Below are 18,835 nucleotides of genomic sequence, written 5' to 3'. Positions count from 1 at the left end.
ACAGAAAGTCAGCTTGCCCTGTCTACCCACACACATACACTCGACAGTCAGCAAGTCTCGCCTCAATGGGCACCAACACATGCAAATGTGTGGGCAAGAACACACACACACACACACACACACACACACACACACACACACACACACACACACACACACACACACACACACACACACACACACACACACACACACACACACACACACACACACACACACACACACACACACACACACACACACACACACACACACACACACACACACACGCTACAGTGTGGCCACTGCTGACACACAAAAACTCTGGACTGTCTGACTACGTCTCCCAACAGCTGTCATCCAAAGACAGGAGAAGGAAAAAGAAGAGAGCACAGGTGTTGAGAAGAAAACAGTAAATTGATGAGGACTATGTTAAGATACTGTAAAAATTATGTAAGTGTACAATTGGAAAAAAGGTTTACCTGTATTGAGACATAGTTTGGTTGATAGGTGATAAAGCTGTGTAATAAGAAATGATTATTATATATCATTAATTAATTAATGCTGTATCCACTGATTTAACTTTGTACTCTTTAGGAACCTCTTGTGACAGGTTATAGCTTTGTATGGTAATAGCACAATTTACTTTGTGTGGGAAATTAGATAAAGTATAAACACCAGTGTGAAGCAGAAACTAAAACATTCACATTGGTTAAAATGTGCTGACATTAACCATGATGGCAAAAAGAATGACATCAAAAGAACCAGTACTGAATCTGTAACATCAGCACTGGTAAAGTATAACAATATTTTCATTTGCATGACGGCTCTGTAGCTTAGTGACAACATATATCAACACTGGTTATGGGCCAACAAGGTTATAACACTGACTGCAATTTATTCTACGAGGATATTCAAAATCCGCATTGTTCAAAACAACCAATAGAGACTAATTGTAAACTGTAGTTGTTAATGTGTGTCAGTGTGCCACTGCATTGCAGTGAAATGCACCCTGAATAGTAATGCATGAGACTCCCCGGCCTTACCCTTGTCTCCTTCACATTGCTCTCTGCTCCTGAAGGCTGTTACTCCCCTCCTCTCTCCTCATGTGCTTCTATTTTTCCCTCCATTTCTGCTCTGATCTCGTTTTTTCTTTCTTTTTCTCTCTGCTTGCCCTCCCAATTTACAACACTATTCTCATCCCTTCCTTCCTCCATCTTGCAACTCACATCTCTCTTCCTCGCTTCTCACCACCTGCCTGCACTCCTCCACTCTATTCTGTCATCTCCCAATCGGTGCGGAAAGTACGAGAAGCGTAAAGATTCATTACAGGGACAAATGAGTGATGTATAAAGAGATTATTTAGAAATGTGGCACTTTTAAAGAAACCTTAGAGATTAGTAATGGTTAAAGCCTTCATAATGATGAATGGTGTACAACATTACACCAAACACAAATACAAAATATTTGTGTTGACATAATGCTGACTGCAAAATCGAGAAAAATGTGAAGAAACGAAAAACAAGGGGAAACATGTATATACACTGTATGTCGATTTTTAGTTCAAATAAAGGCAAAGAGAGAATATAGATGATATAGAGGAGTAATTTGAGTGTGCCAGTATTTATGTAGGTCTGTGTACTTCTGCCGTGTGAATGCTAATGAGGTCTTGAGGTCGCGGATAAACAAGAAAAGATAGCTGACAAGTGCACCTATTGCTCTGTGTGCCTCCGTCTTTGCCATTTGGATGCTTACCGAGCTACTGTTTCTCTAGATCCCTTTTCTGTTATTCTCCTCCTCTTTCACTCTGTCTGTCTGAAAGCACTGTGGTATGAATAGATACTAAAGCAATGGATGGGAACCAATTAGGTTTAGAAGAAATCTCTTCTACAAAATGTCACCATCCTTTTTCCTGTCACACTGTGGTGCGCTGCGTGAGTCAGTTTACACATCCGCTGCTGAATATTCAGTCCATATTGACAGAGAAAAGGTGACTTCCATTTGCCCGGTGGGCTACATCATCACTAAAACTTTCAAAATGATGCATCAGAGATCTCTCACTGGAACAATGACATGGGTAATACATCTAGCATATTTTGGGGTGCCAATTCTTACATACAGATGCTTATGAAGAATGTATCTTTCCAATGCATTGGTGTCTATTATTGCACTGCTGCTATTCTATAATGGTTGCCAAACACCTTAGGTAGTGTCTGTTTAATAAAAGTAGATTCAAAAAGTAAATGTTTGGATAAAGTATGGCTGTTAAGACTTAAAGCATTATTTCATTAATTGAGGTAAGAACTAAATGAGGATGACTTCAGCCCAGGCATTACAAAGCATCTCCATTGAAGATGTCGGAGGTCTGCTGGTGTCTACAGTGTGAGTCTTCAGACTTTCATCGAATGGCATGAAGTAAATATCCTTGCCAGGGAAAGTAAACAGTATGGCACTTCTGCATGGAGACAAATTGTTAAGCAGAGGAGTACTCTATGGTAGTGGGATCTCACATGCTGCCCAACAGGAGAGAGTAATAGAAATGATTGAGAATGAGTACACAAGAAAAGTACCAGGGTGGTCCCTGGACAGAAATCCTAAGATAACAAACCGTCTCCAGGCAGACTTGATATATGGTAATTTATGCTGCTGACTTACTGTACTTTTACAGTGCTATGTCATAACTGCACATGTGGCCTCAGCTGCAGATCACAATGCAAATGTAGGTCATGGAGGAATTTCATCCCCCCCTCTCTCCTTATTCTACTGTATTCCTTTGATTTCGTCTTTGAAGCTGTTCTCTCTCTGGTCTAGTTGTTCTCTATTGTATACTCCAATCTTTCTGGGTTCAGTTTAGATTTGTTTTCTCTCTTTCTGCTTTCTTTATGCATTGGCTTAGTCCTCTGTTCCCACCCCTGGTCTCTGTCAATAGTACCATAATGTTAACACGGTGCCTGAGTTAATCCAGTCCGTAAGCAGTTGGCCAGTTCAATGAACGGTCAAAGTGAGGACAGAAATAAATGCTCCAAGTGAAGCAGAGAATATCCCATGGGAAAGTACATGATGGAAATGCATTTTGGCACATCCTTGCAAATCCCATTTCTACTGACTGAGTGAGAAATGTGAAAAAAATACTTGCAACAACATATTAAATGTCAAACATCACTCATCTTAATAATAAAAACCCTGCACGGTCCCTATTATCTCGATATTTTCCATATACAGTAGCAGTTAACATCTGATTACCGCTAGGTCTTCAGAGCTGCATGTTGAGGGACACAGTTAGTTATTGGATCTTAAGTGGAATTATGGACAATGTGTATTTAGGCAAAATGCACGCGCTGTGGCATGCACAGATACAAATACACAGGTTTTTGATGTTATGCTAAATCCAAGGCCAGTGGACTTTGAGACAACATGAATCAACACAGGTGGCATTGCATTTCTGCTTGATCAGCATTCAAGAAATCAGATGATGTGAGAACAATTAATCAGTTGTTGTAATAGAACTGGCAATATGGTGCTTAATTTACTGATAGCCAGTGCCAGCATACTATTGTACGCAGCATGTAACAGCTCAACAGCATTTAAAAGTCTGCTGCACACAATATAACAGTACAAGAGGGTTTAAGCTTAAGATGACCAGAGAGAAACAGAGAAAGAAAGAGAACAAGAGAGAGAATAGATTATGCCAGAGCCCAGCTCTTTTCTTGGGTGCCCCACTTTCTCTCTAATCTTCCTTTCTGGTCTGACACACATTCCACAGACAGACAGACAGAAAGGATTTACTAGGACCTCTACCAATGAACTGAATGCATTGCTTTTTGGTTAGAGTATTGCCATCATTATGGGGTCTTTGCAGAACTGAGAAGGAGTAGCTATGATAACTGCAATTTAAAACAATGAAACCACGGACCCCAATAAATTTAAAAGCCACATTTATAATCACATATTTCTAAATGCACTGGACAAATGAGACACTGTTTGGTCAGTACAGACCAGCATTACATCAGCATATGGTCAGAACTCGCAAAAAGTCAGATGTCGTTGTTAATCATTTGCAGTGAAGAGGACAGGGTATCATATTTCCACTGGAACAACTGAACAAAGTGAAGCCTGAGTCATGGGGTCTGAGTCACGTACATCATGCCTGCATTATTACATTACTGCCTTACTAAATTGCAGACAGGTTTTAGGTCCAAATATCACCTACGTAGGTCTGAACCAAATATAACCTTAAAAAATATGAGGATACAAGGATATGAATGCAAAATGTTTGATGTGCATGGACAGGTGGAAACCTGCTGCACAGAAGCCCGGCGAAGGGCCGTGTCTGGCTGTGTAACATCGCTTTGGCCGTGCAGACACTCCATGACAACACCTTCTATCCATGTTAATGCTATTATGAACAGCTGTTGTTGGGAACAGGGAGAAATGATAAACGATAGAAACAAAAGAAATACGGATCATCACTCAATAAGTCAAGATATAATAATCTTAGCGACAATTATTGGATTAGTGGATGGTTGAACCTTCCTACTGCAGTTTAAGGCCCAAAATTAAAATTGACATCAAAGCAATTAAGAGGAAACATCAAAATTAGACCTTCAGCAATGAAGACGATATTTAATGAAAGTGACTTTCAAAAGTGTAATAAAACGATGAACCTTTGGTTGTTCAGGGGAAATGCATCCCTAAACACACTATACTTGTTATTAGAAACAATACAGCAGTCTGAGGTATAATTAACAGACACATGAAAGCAACTTGCCACTTAGCAAACAGGGTACCAAATGTGTACGTGAATGTGCCTGTGACCTTTCCTTTCGCTGTAGGGAGAAAGACTGGGAGGCCTTGAGTCTGGGAGATACTGGTGATAATTTAAACCAGACACACACTTGAGAGACTGAACTGTTTGTCAGTACAACACAACACTGCCTTGTTTGCAATAATGACCACCAGATTACATCTACCATGTGTGTGTCTGAGCCTTTGCATGCATATATGGCATATATACAGTATGTGTGTGTGTGTGTGTGTGTGTGTGTGTGTGTGTGTGTGTGTGTGTGTGTGTGTGTGTGTGTGTGCACTTGAGTATGTCTAAGTGCCCTCTATACTGTCAAATAGTTAGGGACATTCTCCACCCTCCACTCTGTCGCCCCACATCCATCCGCCCGCCCGTGCGCACACACACACATAAGGCCGCACTCTTCACACAAACACATCATTCATTCAGAGTGTTTTATGGAGTGTCTATGGGATGATAGGGAACAATCCAGACACTGAAAGCTAACTGAGTCAAACCTCTGACTGACTAACTTGAATGGACAGAACATAATCATTACTTATCTATCTATCAACCAAAACAATGGCTGTATTATCTCACACATTCAATGATAAACTCACACATATTAGATCTATTTAAAGGACGCCAGGCAACATGCTTGTTCAGCACTTTCATCACAATCATTATTCCGAAATGTTTTAAAAACCCTTTAGCTTAAAATTATTACTGAAATATTAATTAGAATTTATGCACAGTATGAGGTCACCTTAGATTATTCTAACAGAATAAAGTTTTTCCAGTGACTGAGAAGGATTAAATGAGGTAACACTTGGTCCAAGTTCACCTTAATGGTCATGATGCAGCAGATGGCTCTCCTGCCCAGTCACACAACAAGCACGGATGGTATCCCACTGTGCATACGTGTGAGAGAATTACTTTCTGATCAAAAAATATGTTAAGCATCTAATCTAAAAGCTAAAGTATGTTGTGCATTTACAGCTGGAGTGCATTGAATGCCATTATTGGCCAAACTGATTAAATCAGTTGACTTTAGTTGCTGTGGCACTCTATGTTGCTGATGATGTTGTTGTCACAGAATGGCTGTGTATGCATCGGGTCCTGACAACCTGGACACAGACAGATGGTGAGGGTGAAGATACAGAGGAGAGGAGGACGGGAGAGGAAACAAAATGAGAACAAAAACAAGGTGAGAAAGTGGGGGAGACTATGGAGAGATAGGAAGGGAACAGAGGAAAGCAGACAGGCAACCTTTAATGTCTTTGCTTCTTGGGAAAGTAAACAGGTACTTTTGACAAGGGGAACGGGAAACAAGTTACGTCAGCAGGCTTCCAAAGTCTTCTTCAACATAAAAATCAATGCATTTAGAGGTAAACCTTCAAGACACAAAGTTAGACCGGATTAATCCTCTGAGCCAAGACAGTATTTGGTCTCTAACCAAGGCCTTGGGAAGGCAGAGCACTGCTTCTTGGAGTGTAAGCTATGAAATGCAGTGAGTCTGTAAGTGCATGCATGGAGGTATAGAACAAAAGCTGACTGTGTTGGGTCACAGCCTGTCTGCTGGGATGTGGTCATGTGTTAATGTGTTCGATGTTTACTTTTACAGAGATAGAAACCTAAAATTAGCACGCACAGTCACAACACATACACTTGTGAGGTAGACACAAAAAGACGCACGTAGGCCCGTGCTTTTAGGTAGACAAATTAGTATACACACGCAGTCAGCAGACAGATGAAATTACATGCACACACTTAGAACACTTGTGTGTTTGGAGGAAACTCGTCCAGACTGTCTTCAATTTCAGGAACACACACAGACACACACAGACAGACAGACAAGATGTTATCAGCCCAGGGATTAAATATCACTTCATATAAGTGGTGAATATTTAGGAAATACCAACAATGGAGATCAAACAGTAATGGCCATAATACATGTAAAAAATACAACACAATTGTCTGTTGTTTTTGTTGAGTGTTTTCTTTGTCATGGACAATGGCAGGACATTTTTAAGCAGGCCACCAATGTCAGGTTTCACAAGTATTCCAATATATTGAGGTCAAATCCCTCGAGACAACTGACGCCAAGGCTTCCTCAAACCAAATATAAACAAGTCCGCCAATGTGTTTTTTTCCCACCAAAAAGGAGTATCAATTTGGCAACTTGCTTAATAAAGGCCTATCAAAGCACCTCATCTTTTAATCCTTTTGTTGCTGTGCTTTTATATAACGTTACAAGTTTTGCCAGATTGCACCCCAAATTTATATCATTTAACTACAAAGGAAAAAAACAACAACATACATTCGAAAAATACAAAAGACAAAAAAAAAAGGAATTACTTTGAAGTTCTTTTGCCAAAGAAATGCTGTATGAATTTGGCTTTGCACACATGTCAGATGTTCCAAATCCAAAGCTCACTGGTCTAACCGGGTTCATGTTCAAACAAAAACAGAGAGCAAACAGTGCTAAAATCCACAAACACTTGTGTGGCCATACAATGAAGGCACGCACAGTCAAGTGTAAAGTGGATTCTCTGATTGCTTTCTGGGGAAACTCAAAAGGTGTTTGGCCTACACTGTGTCTCAAAAACATGTTCATCCCCTCTCTCTCTCCTAGAGAGAGAATGCCCTTTTTGTTTCACACATACAAACACACATTTTTTTTGCTTAATTAAATGACAAGGGCATTTTGGAGCCCAACTCTGAGTTTGCAATGTCAGTGGACAGATGTTGGTATTTAAGCAGATGTTTGCAGCTAGATTTTTCAAAGACACTTCCTTATATTTTCTCTGCTATTGTGTTTTATGGTCTACCATCAAATGTGACATAAAGCTTTTTGGCCTATAAATTGGTGCTTAAATTCTGCTAAAACAGCAGAAGGAAAGACGAGCACAAAATCAGACTGATGAATTTGAGAGGGCTACAAAAATGCAGTTTAGCCAGATTATTGGGTTCCTACTTATGCTCTATATGTGTGCTTGTGCACACAAGGTTCTACAAGCTTGAATAAGTCTGTGAGTCTATACGCGAGTCTGTGTTTATGACCCATTAACTAATTTAATTGATGGTTCCAGTGATCTGTAAGATTCCCAGGATGGGGTTTGGGTGAACAGAAAGGAACAGAGGGTGGATTGAGAGGTAACAAGCTCGTCCAGGGGATGGGATCTAGGTCTGAGCTGGGCAGAGGACAGGAAATGTACTAGGCCAGGCTGGTCTTGGACTTAAACTGGGAAAAGAGGACAGAGCCCTGTCAGAGAGGGCATTGAGACATTGGGTTAGTTCAGGATCTAAAGCTGCTCTGTAACAGAGGCCAAGCCACGAACTGAGAGGGCCAAAGAGGAAAGGGACTGATTTTTTTTCTTTTCGTGGAGTTGTATGGGGGTCTGTCCATGGCAGAGCACACAAAGCCTGCTTAGAGAAATGAGCAAAATACAAACAGACTTTGACTGAAAACTGCTCCACAAAAGTCTTGAGTTTAGTGTATGCCAAGTTTGTTTTAGAAAGCCAGTGTGTCCGTAACAGTTCAACAGAGATTGTTGCTTCTGTCGTGGAGCCTCTCAAGTAAAAGTACGTCTGCATGCACGTAAAACTTGCTGGATTATCAAGCGTTACTGTGAGCAGCTCAAAAGGAAAGGGTCACGATGAAACCTGAATTTCTTTACTTTAACTATAACAGACTGGATGTGTTCTACTTCACAGTAATTATATGGCCCAGCGTCACTCAGTAAAAGGGGATGAGAGGGCAGGAACAGAGGCCTCATTGAGAAACAGGGCATGCATATGTACACACTCAGAGACAAGAATACGTGTAGCATGTGTAACACACACACACACACACACACACACACACACACACACACACACACACACACACACACACACACACACACACACACACACACACACACACACACACACACACACACACACACACACACACACACACACACACACACACACACACACACACACACACACACAATCAAACACACTATTTCTCACTTCTCTCTGACTCATTCAGACTCAAAGATTAGATTACAGAGATCTACAGTATCTAGTTTATGTATACACTAATTACCAACACTTCCACTTATAATCGTCAAAGTATCACTTACCGAGACTAAAAACTTAAAAAGAGTGATAATACGTGAATGTTATCTATGCCTGTAATAGTAAGAGGCATAGATAACAGATAACAGCTTCTACCCTGCATTAGCAGAGGCACCAAGTGAATTAGCAGAGTTACCAAGTGAATGACCAGATGACTGAAATGGTAGGTAAATCTTCACAGACATCTGGGCTGTACAGCCCAACTTACCCTGGATATCTGCTAAACACAGCAACACAGCGTGGGCAACTATTTTACAATATGCATCTGTTGTCTGTGAGTTTTCATTTACCCTTTTTTCTGTTTCAGAGATATGTTATTTCAAAATGTACAAATAATACACTGCAGTTCAAATTGAAGAACATACGGTACGCACCTAAATTGGAAGTTATTTTCAGGGGCTGAACTCCTTGTAGGCACACAAGGGCCTCAGTGGAACTAAGCTATTCCATAAGGAGGGGCGGCATTGATGTTAATGGGAGATGTTATACAATGGGCTGAAGCTAGGCAGTGTATAGAGGTCAGAAAGATGTAGAACAGCTTACTTTGTCACAACTAGAAGCAAGCTGGAAAAAATGGAGTAATGAGAAAACTTGGCAAGGGTAATTGAACATGTGTACCGGTATAGTAAACACTGGATTATTTTTACAGGATTGATTACTTTCATAAAAAAAACACAACTATTCCCAGTATTCACGATTATTCGTTCATTGTGAGAAAAAAAGCTAATTTACTGGAGATTTTTATCTGTGATTTAGCATCAGACCAAGTACAACACACCTTGAGCATCTCAATTCCATAACCCCCATCCTCTGCCTCTCCACATCTACTGAGAGACAAATCATTACATTTTTATAAATACTGCATCTTACGCTGACATACTGGGCTGCTTCCAGTCAACATAATAGTGATGTTTATGTATGTTGATATTTTGTTTTTCACCAATAAAGCAGTGAGATAGTCTTCCTGTAATAAATACAAATTAAAAATAGGTGCAGTCACACAGGGACAGACACCAGGGTAACAAAGAAGAAAACCCGATAAGATAATGATTTGGCTCCCGCTCCCGGATGTGCTGTGGAAAAGTGAAGAAGATTTTGTTGGAACAATAGTTTATCTGACATCCAGCAGGAAAAGTGAACTGCAGTCAGTGAGCTGCAGGCTGTAAAGCCTCGCTAACATGCTCAATCCACAGAGCCCTGAAGCTATGCTACCGCTAATACACAGGGCCCTATTCCCCAATGGATTCAAAGTTTTATAACACAGAAATATCCGAATAGCACCAATTTTAATAAAGCACTCCACGTGGGCCTCAGCAAAAAACCCATCAAGTGTGAAGTAGATTGGATGAGTGGTTCTTGAAATAAGTGGAGACCACACAGAGAGACAGGGATTCCTTGCTTTACGATTAGATGAAAACATGACTGCAATAATTACAACCATGGGCAGCATTCAACTGATGATGATTCATTCATTATCCTTGCTCAAAACAATCTCAATAACTGGATAGGTGACTAGAGGATTCAAGCAATTAAACATGTTTGTACAACACATTAACCTTTTTAGGTCTAGATCTAACAGGCTTCTACATGCTGGCTCTGTGGCAGGTGTCTATGTCATTTCTGCAGAGCCAGACGTGTCCAAACAGACTCAACACTAGAGCTGCTGACAGAGCCCCTGGGATTAATAAACTATAAACAGGCACACACACGCATGCACGCACACACACACGCACGCACGCACACACACACGCACGCACGCACACACAGTCGACACACTGTGACATACTAACATACTGTATATGAACACACACAAATACTCACTCTACATGCTCAGACAGTGTCCTGGCAGCTGCCAACCAACATGCGACACAGCTTTGGTTATTTTTATAACTGTGAACAAAATATTATGCTATGGGTGGTGTGAGAAATCTGTTGTTGCGTGTACGTGAATGCAGTTTTTTTGAACATACAATAAACATGACCATGGTTTTCAACGTCTCTGAGATTTAAAGACGGGTCAATGGAAGCCTCAAACAAGCCATCTAATTATGTCTCAAACAGGTAAATACTCACTCTACATAAAAGGGATGTCTAGTAACCTTAGGTCGGTCATAATGAACTTCGACTTAATAGAAGTTAACAGCCCTTCAGAATATACTTTTATATAATTGTCTGTTTCTTGTCCAACTATATGCACATCTTGGAAACGGTCAAAATTACATTACCATATTATTTTTAACATCTGCTCTGCTTGTCTGGTCTGACCTCATCTCACTGTGAAGCCTGGTTGCAATCAGCTGTTTCACCATGGCTGACTCGAAAAAAGAAATCTCACTACTCACCCACTCAGTCACTCTCACACTCACTTGGTGAATGGAATACCACAAAGAGGTAGCATTGAACACAGAAACACACACACACGTTAAAAAAACTGCATACACACAGGCATGCAGAAACAGACACATACACAAACCTATTATAAGCAGAAGGAAACTATGATGAAAGTATAATTTGATATAACAGGGGGAAGAGGATCTACATGGAAAATGACGAAACAAGAGAAAGGATTATTATTTCCCTTCTCTTCTGCTTCAGTGTCTGCTCTCTCTTTATCCATCTCTCTTCACAAAATTCAATAGGATCCACAGTGAATTCACATTTTGAGGGAGATGATAATGAGGTAAGGGAATTATTGACTCTATGTGAGCCATGCTGCTCATTTAACTGGATTAGTTTAACCAAAATGAAGATGAACCGATTCCTACAAATGCTAAAAGTGTGTCTTTAACTACATTTTAAGTACTTCAATGTTTCCATTTTAGAATGGAGCCCTATGCAGGATGGCTATGCGTGTCAGGGGCAAGAATAGTTGCGTGATCAAATCATAGCACCGTCATCTGAAAGCTAATTGAATTGTGAGATAACTAAAGATCCCCTATTCCAATGCTTGAAGCATCACATTTTCACTTTCAGCAAATTCACAGACACTTCTTGGTAACACAGCTTTTTTGTAAATCCCCTGGACTTGATATCTGACTATCAAATAACACCCAAAAAGTGTTTAATCACATGAGTTTGAATCTAATAGAGCCATTCTACCTATAAGAGCAAACAATGGCACACCGCTTTGAGGCAGAAGCAACACTGTCTGTTTGTCTGTTTCGCCTCTATGGACAGGTTCATGGTTGGATAATAGATAGAACAGAGTACACAAGGTAAAAAGAAAGGCCATCCATAACAAGAAAGAGAAGAAAGGGCTGCAAAAAGTGGCAAAAGTAGATGGTAGAAAGTGTGACAGATTAACAAGGATAAAATGAGAGACCCAAAAGGAATGTATTCTTGAATTCAGTTCCTCAGTTATTGAGTGAGAGGATCTGTGTGAAGACAGCGAACAAACCAAATTTAAAGAGACTTGACGATGTGGCCTAATCTTCTGTCACAAGAATTGCTGCAGGCAAGACAACTCTTACCATGTTAAGTCTAAAAATTCAACAAGTTCCTGTCATGGATAAAGAAAGGTGTTTGTTAAACATTTTTGGAAAAGGCTGTTGTTGATATGACACAGTGACATAAAACACTACGCATACAAACACTAAAATCGATCTCTCTTTCCAAAAAGATCTCTTCTCAGCCCTTTTTATTCCGTCAAGAATGCTTTACAATTACATTTCGTTTTTAAGGTGATATTTTGGTTTGTGTGCTAATGTTGTTTTTCTCACCTCTACAGCACAAACATTATTCAGGGCTTGGAGCTGACATTGTGAACTAGCTTAAATGATTAACCGGTGTTGAAAGTGTGATCAGGTCACTTCTTGAGAAACTTGCTTCAGAAAAGCCAGACAACAAGTGTTTTAGACCATTCTGAAAAAAAGGTAATTTTGCCAACGCTAAGCTGTCGATACTCATAACCTACAGTTGAAATACACAAAGTTACAAAAACAAAAGAGGAAGACAGAAAACTGATGAATAAATTTAGACAGGAATAGGATATATGATGATGATCGGGACATGGGCAGCTTAATTTGAAGGGTTGAAAAAGTAACAATAAACCCTGACATTCTAAGAAAAAAAAACTGAAAAAGTATTTCTCAGGTAACATAGAAAGAAAAAAAACGATGTAGCCGTTTAAAACACAGCTGGTAAACAAGTCGAAATGAGAGGCACTGGGGAGATGCCAAAGCACACTCCAAAGTACTTTATCAGACTGAGAGAACAAGGCAAAGTGAACCTGTTGTACACTGAGTCCAAATCTGAACAGACCCCAATAGAGCAGAACAAAGCAAAAACAGGTGGTTTTGGCTGTGAATGTGCACATTTAAAACTAAATACAAAATAAATAAATAAATAAATACATATTTGCTGTATATATTCAATGTCAGCTCCATTAGACTCTGAATTGTTGAATACAATAGTGAAAAAGAAGGTCTTGTGGGGAAACTCAAGTCTTTCTTTTAATCAAACTACTCTTGGCATTCCAGTTATTGAATGCCAGGCTGTAAACTATTAAGCTGGACTTTACAATTCTTGAGAATCATTTTTGTACTACAAATCAATCCTTGCTTCTTAACCCTCGTTTATTTTCTATCCCCGACTATTCTGTCATTTTTAACCTGGTCCATGTAATCCAAAAGCTGGCCCAGTATCCCAAGTTTGCAGGATGTATCCTCTGTTCATCTTTATGAATACATCTGGTTTTCACAAATTAGTTATAAACACAAACAACATGCAACAGCTGATCATTTTATGAAGCTACAGACTCGTTGGACTGTTTCCAAAACTCATTCAAAGGTTTTTACGACACCACAGGGATTAGCTCATATAATGAGCATTTGCTGGTGTTTACACTGGAAGATTCTTTCACAATCCCGGTGTGTTTTGCATGGAACTATAGTATTACTGCTGACAAATGCTTATCAGCATAAATTAACATGTATATTTTATTCAACAGCCACTTGCATTAATTAAGATAAGAATGGTTATATTGTGGTGTACTTGGTTTGGAAATATTGGCTATTACACGAGGAAGAGTGAAAATAGATAAATGGGTCAACTAGCTTCACCTGAATCAAATGATGACATACACAATAATATCAAGGATGTAACAAGGACACAATCTTTGAAAATACAACTCCTGATTAGGAATGAGAGAGCAACTCCAACAGCCTGTCAACACTGATAATGACATTGTGTGAGTTACATTCTAATTTGATAACAGTGGAACTAAATATTCTTGCCAGGAAGATATGAAAAAAGTCATGAATAGGCCATAGGTGTTTACATTTTTATAAATAAAAGAGAAACCTTGGGCAAAGTTAAAGCTCCTGTTAATTAGGTGTTTTCACGTTACTTTAGTGTCTTTTAATAGCCTGAACTAAATAAATCATTGAGGTATTTTGGAAGAGTTGTTTGAAGAGTCTGAACTCACCTTTCACATATTTAACCTATGACATAAATTAAACAACTGCTGTGGTGAGCTAAACAGATCACGAATGGGGTTTCAAAATACTGGGAGGCCAAAATTCATGTTGGGAGTTTTTGGATCCACTGAGGAAAATTACTTTCTTTTCTAGACTTTGTTCTTTAGCAAAAGCCTAACAATGACAGTGATGTAACAAAGCTCTTTGATACAAACCCTGGTGGCATGAATGGCAAATAGTCCTGTATTCTGTTGGTATTCAAGACTTGAAATGTATTCAAGGAATGGAGTGAAAACATCTTATGCAGTGTTGGTATAAGACAGATGGGTCAAATTCATGACTTGCTTGGGGTTGCCGATGTCATAATTGGAAAATAATGTTTAATTACTACTTAATCATGTCCAGGTTTGATCTATGCTGGGAACTGAGTGAACTGAAAATGAACTGATCTTTAAATATAAAGTACAACCAGAAAAAAACTCCTTATAAGATGTTTGGTATGCACATTTCACATAAATGCCCAAGCAGAAACAACATTGCAGTCCAAGGTTCAAGTTTGGAAAAAAGTGTCTTTTAAGCTTCTGATCATGCTGCTTCAGTGATACGACTGATAAAAGAGTCCCAGGGTAACTTTCATCTAAACACCTATAAACATAACTGCTGTCACATATCAAAGTCTAGAGATCAACCCTTGGATTTTTATGAGCTCCCATCACTGCCAATATCTTTAAGGTTCTACAACAGTCCAACCATTTTCAAAGGCAGCCGAAAGATGTTTCTCCTGATTGAGAGACCAAATAACCTTTAACAAGCATTGTCAAATTCCTGGTTACTTTTATATTTGTGCGCCTTTATTATCATCATCATAGAGGAGCATTAATAGTTGGTGGGTTGTATGGTGTGGTGGATGGCTCTTTCCTTTTTCACTTCAGTGGAGACACAGGAGGACAAGAAGCAAGGAGATAGAGAAAGATAGAAAGGATGAAGGAAAGAAGTCATCATCGTGTATAATGTGGTCTCAATAGCCTCTGGCTAATCATGATGAGCAAACAGAAAATGGTGCATCTCTCAGGACTAGCTAATATCTGATCTAGACACAAAACCATGCAGATGCTCATAAACATCAAAGCTACTGTAGCAAGCATACACACAGAGACCCACATGAGCCATGGTGTATGTTGCTCTTCTGCTTTGAAGGTGAACAATACAGTAAGATGATATCTTCACTGAGACGTGGAGGCTACCCCGGGCACGTCTAGAGGTCCTTTCCATCTGAATAAACTGTTTTATACAGTAGATGCCAACACAGCAGTTTGGTTTCGTGAAAATGACTCCTCTGTAAAATGGATAAACCAATTATAATGTTTTTAAAAAGATTTCATGGACTATTGTGGGACTATTCATGGACAATTGTGGCCTCAAATTATATAAAATTTGTCATGCATCTGAGCTACCAGAAACCACAAAAAATGATATTGTTTTATTTCTAGTATCTTCAAGTTAACTTGAGAGGTAATGGAAAACATTTTCTTTCAGACTCAACTCTGCTGCTTTAAAGCAACTGTGCAGAAACCAAGACAAACATGTGGTGACCTTACAGTGTACCTCACCAGTCTGAGGAAGAAGGTTAGGAAAACATTATCTGTATTCCAGGTAATCAAGCCTCATTATAATACCTTGGTACGATTATCATGTGGACAGGTTATCTATCTGTGATACATATAGCAATATGTCAGCCAATATATCACATTATCCATACTTGCCAACTGTACAGCGAAGCCAGAGCAACAGAGCACAAAAATGATAACGGTGTCACAGGATAGTGCTAACCTAAGATATAATATGTAGAGAATGGGGAGAGAAAGTGATGAAAGAGCAGATGAAAGATGACGCAACACTCTTCAGCTGGCTGAATCCGACTCCTTCCCAGCAAACATTTCTCTTTCTCTCTGAAGAAAATGGGGTGATGAATGTCTGTGCCGGTGTCAGTTCCTATTAATAGTATTAATAGTATTGAGCAGGGCTCAAAGTTTCAAAGCTAGAGAGGGATGAAATCTCTCACTCTCTCTTGTTTCCCCTTTCATATGCATACAGAGTTGAAGCAGACTACTGGAGAGTACAGATGTAGCAGAGGTGGAGTATATGTGGGGGTAGGGGGCAAAAAGCAGGGGAAAGGAAGTGGGGGCAGATATTGAAGACAAAGCCAGCAGCAGAGCTTCAAACAGAATAGTGACGGATTCGCTACCCATACGATAAAGCAAACAACCCACAGAACATCTTGGCTCAGTGTGGTGAACAACTGGACGTGCACAGTGAGGCTACACAGACAGACATACTGACACATAGGTGCCCAGACACACATACTGTTTAACAGTGAGTTAACTCATTTAACCCTGCCTGTGCTACACGGTGTCTATCAAGACTGAAAAGGACACCTTTAAGAGAGCAGGAGTAGTGTTGCAGCAGAAGGCCACTATTCATACACGCAAGTATATAACTATGTGTGCATATTCCTACCTCGTGAGTTAGTAGCCAAGTCAGCCACTTTCTGAAAGGCATCGAGGAAAGCCGCCACAGCAACCACCGTCGCCCTAGGGGGAAAGAAGAAGACAGTGATTCAGTATGAAGTAGTAAAGTAATAAGTAAATAAAATAGTAAGCATAACTTTGATTCAGTGTTCAAGGCTACACACTGATCAACTGGTGGCTGATCAACTTCAGCAATTACACACAAGTGTTGGCAGGCAAAGACATAAACTGATCAGATGAACACGTAACAGAACTTCTTTGAAAGATAGAGAAAACCTTTCTTTTTGCATGTGTATGCACATATGCGATGATGAAACTTGTGATGCATTTGAAATTGTAATTGCGTAGGATAGTGTCTGTACATGGAAGTAAATTCAAACCTAAACATTCCCTGCTGTGCGAGGAATGTCAACGTCTGCCGCTAGAATTTGTCCGGCTCAGCAGAGCAGCTCTTGAGCCGAATTTGCTGCACTTACAGGTCAATGAAAGGATGTGGGATCTAGTCTGTTGCTCTAAAATGGAAAAAGGGCTTGTGGGAAGTTCACAACTCATACCTGCTTCTGTCATCTTGTATGGTGTACCAAGTATTTATAAATTGCAGTAGAAAATAATACTTAAATTCAATCTGTCATGAAAAAAAGGAGTGGAAGCTTGGTGTAAGATTACTTTCTGTTTTACTCATTACAGACACCATCTTGCTGGTATCCCGACAACATGGCAAAAGGTCGTCTCATTGGCTGTTGCTGACTGGGTAACTGGCAAATACTGAGTCACCTACTTTGGAAACAACAGCCCTCTCGTGATTAAGATCACAGGTATGGAGATGACCCTCTTGGTATGTGTATGCATGTGTGCACATGCATGTGATTACTGATCTCCTTAACAAAGACAAGACTACCTACCAGTCACGCATGCTAAAAAAAGAAAAAAAGAAAATGAATAATTACCTTTCCAAAGTACGATCGGCCAAAAGAGCATGTTTGTTCTAACCCTGAATACCTTCATTTGTAAACACTTGTAATCTTCCACAGCCCAACAGAAAACCATCATAAGTCAACTTGGGAAATTCCATAAACAGTCCAGAGAGGTATCTTTCACAACTGGGCAAAACAATAGCTGAATATTGGTTGATGTGGAAGTACGAATATGTTTTTAATTTATGTGTATCTAAAGAAACATGCCAGGCAATGGCAGGAGTGCTCCTGATACATACCCACTGGGGTGGGTTGATATTCTTGTATCAGGGGAATGTATCAGTTTTACTAATCAAAGTCTGTTCACAGATCTTGGGGAGTACTACTTTATATGTGAGGCATTGAGGCAGCAGTGGATGAGGCTGAACACGGCAATTTTGAAAAGAATCTGGGGGTGTGGAGTTAGAAAGAAGACCTTACCAGACCTCTGTAGCCCGCTCTTAATCTCTGCTTGAGAAGAGCGGCTAAGGTCTACATTAGCCACACAACACACCCATATCTCTGACCAAACCGTTGGCAGTTGAGTGGCAATGTGGGTAACGTAGGCGCCAGGTTTGGACAATGAAGAAGAATGCATGAAATAAAAAAAGATAACATCTCTGGTTCTGCAGCATCAATTTTGGTGCTTTTTAAAAACTGTCTATTGTGAATGCAACAATGTTATACAAGTGCAGTGCTAAATTGGTGGAGTCGTTTTTTTGATGCAATTCTTTTGGGCAACCCAGGACCAGTGCAAACCACAGAACCACTGTGTTGTGCACTCTCAAAATGACTAACGTAAGGAAAAGATTTAAAATAGACTGAAGGTTTATTGTTCTTAGAATGTGCTTCTAATACTGAGTGGCACAGTACATTTACAGTATTTCCTCAACTGTAAAGAGTATTAAAGTGGTTTGTTTAAATATTTGTGTGAATATCTCAGAAAAGCTACAAGCTTGTAAGAAAGATAACAGAACAGAATGCAACTGATCAACAAGCCTAATCCAAAATGTTGTTTCAGGCCTAAATATTCCTCTACATTAGACT

At 39.7% G+C, this 18,835-nt stretch overlaps 2 protein-coding genes across 7 annotated transcripts in view; one reads left to right on the top strand and one right to left on the bottom strand.

Moving 5' to 3' along the window:
* The window catches only part of LOC311023896 (tumor necrosis factor receptor superfamily member 11B-like), a 214,375-nt gene that overhangs the window by 100,783 nt on the left and 94,757 nt on the right, over positions 1–18,835 (top strand). The window lies entirely within an intron of this gene.
* LOC311023892 (protein MTSS 1-like) overlaps positions 1–18,835 on the bottom strand; it is a 49,117-nt gene that overhangs the window by 24,327 nt on the left and 5,955 nt on the right. For all 6 annotated transcript variants that reach the window (XR_014598250.1, XR_014598251.1, XR_014598252.1 and 3 more), the window contains exon 3: positions 16,825–16,898. Coding sequence is in view for 1 of the 6 variants with exons in the window: in XM_084026000.1 (XP_083882126.1) it covers positions 16,825–16,898 (74 nt within the window). In the remaining 5 variants the exon portion in view is untranslated. The remainder of the gene's footprint in view (positions 1–16,824; positions 16,899–18,835) is intronic.

This window comes from Eutrigla gurnardus (assembly GCF_963514095.1).
Source record: "Eutrigla gurnardus genome assembly, chromosome: 14".
Classification (NCBI taxonomy): Eukaryota; Metazoa; Chordata; class Actinopteri; order Perciformes; family Triglidae; genus Eutrigla; species Eutrigla gurnardus.
This window is presented reverse-complemented; position numbering and strand designations above follow the sequence as displayed.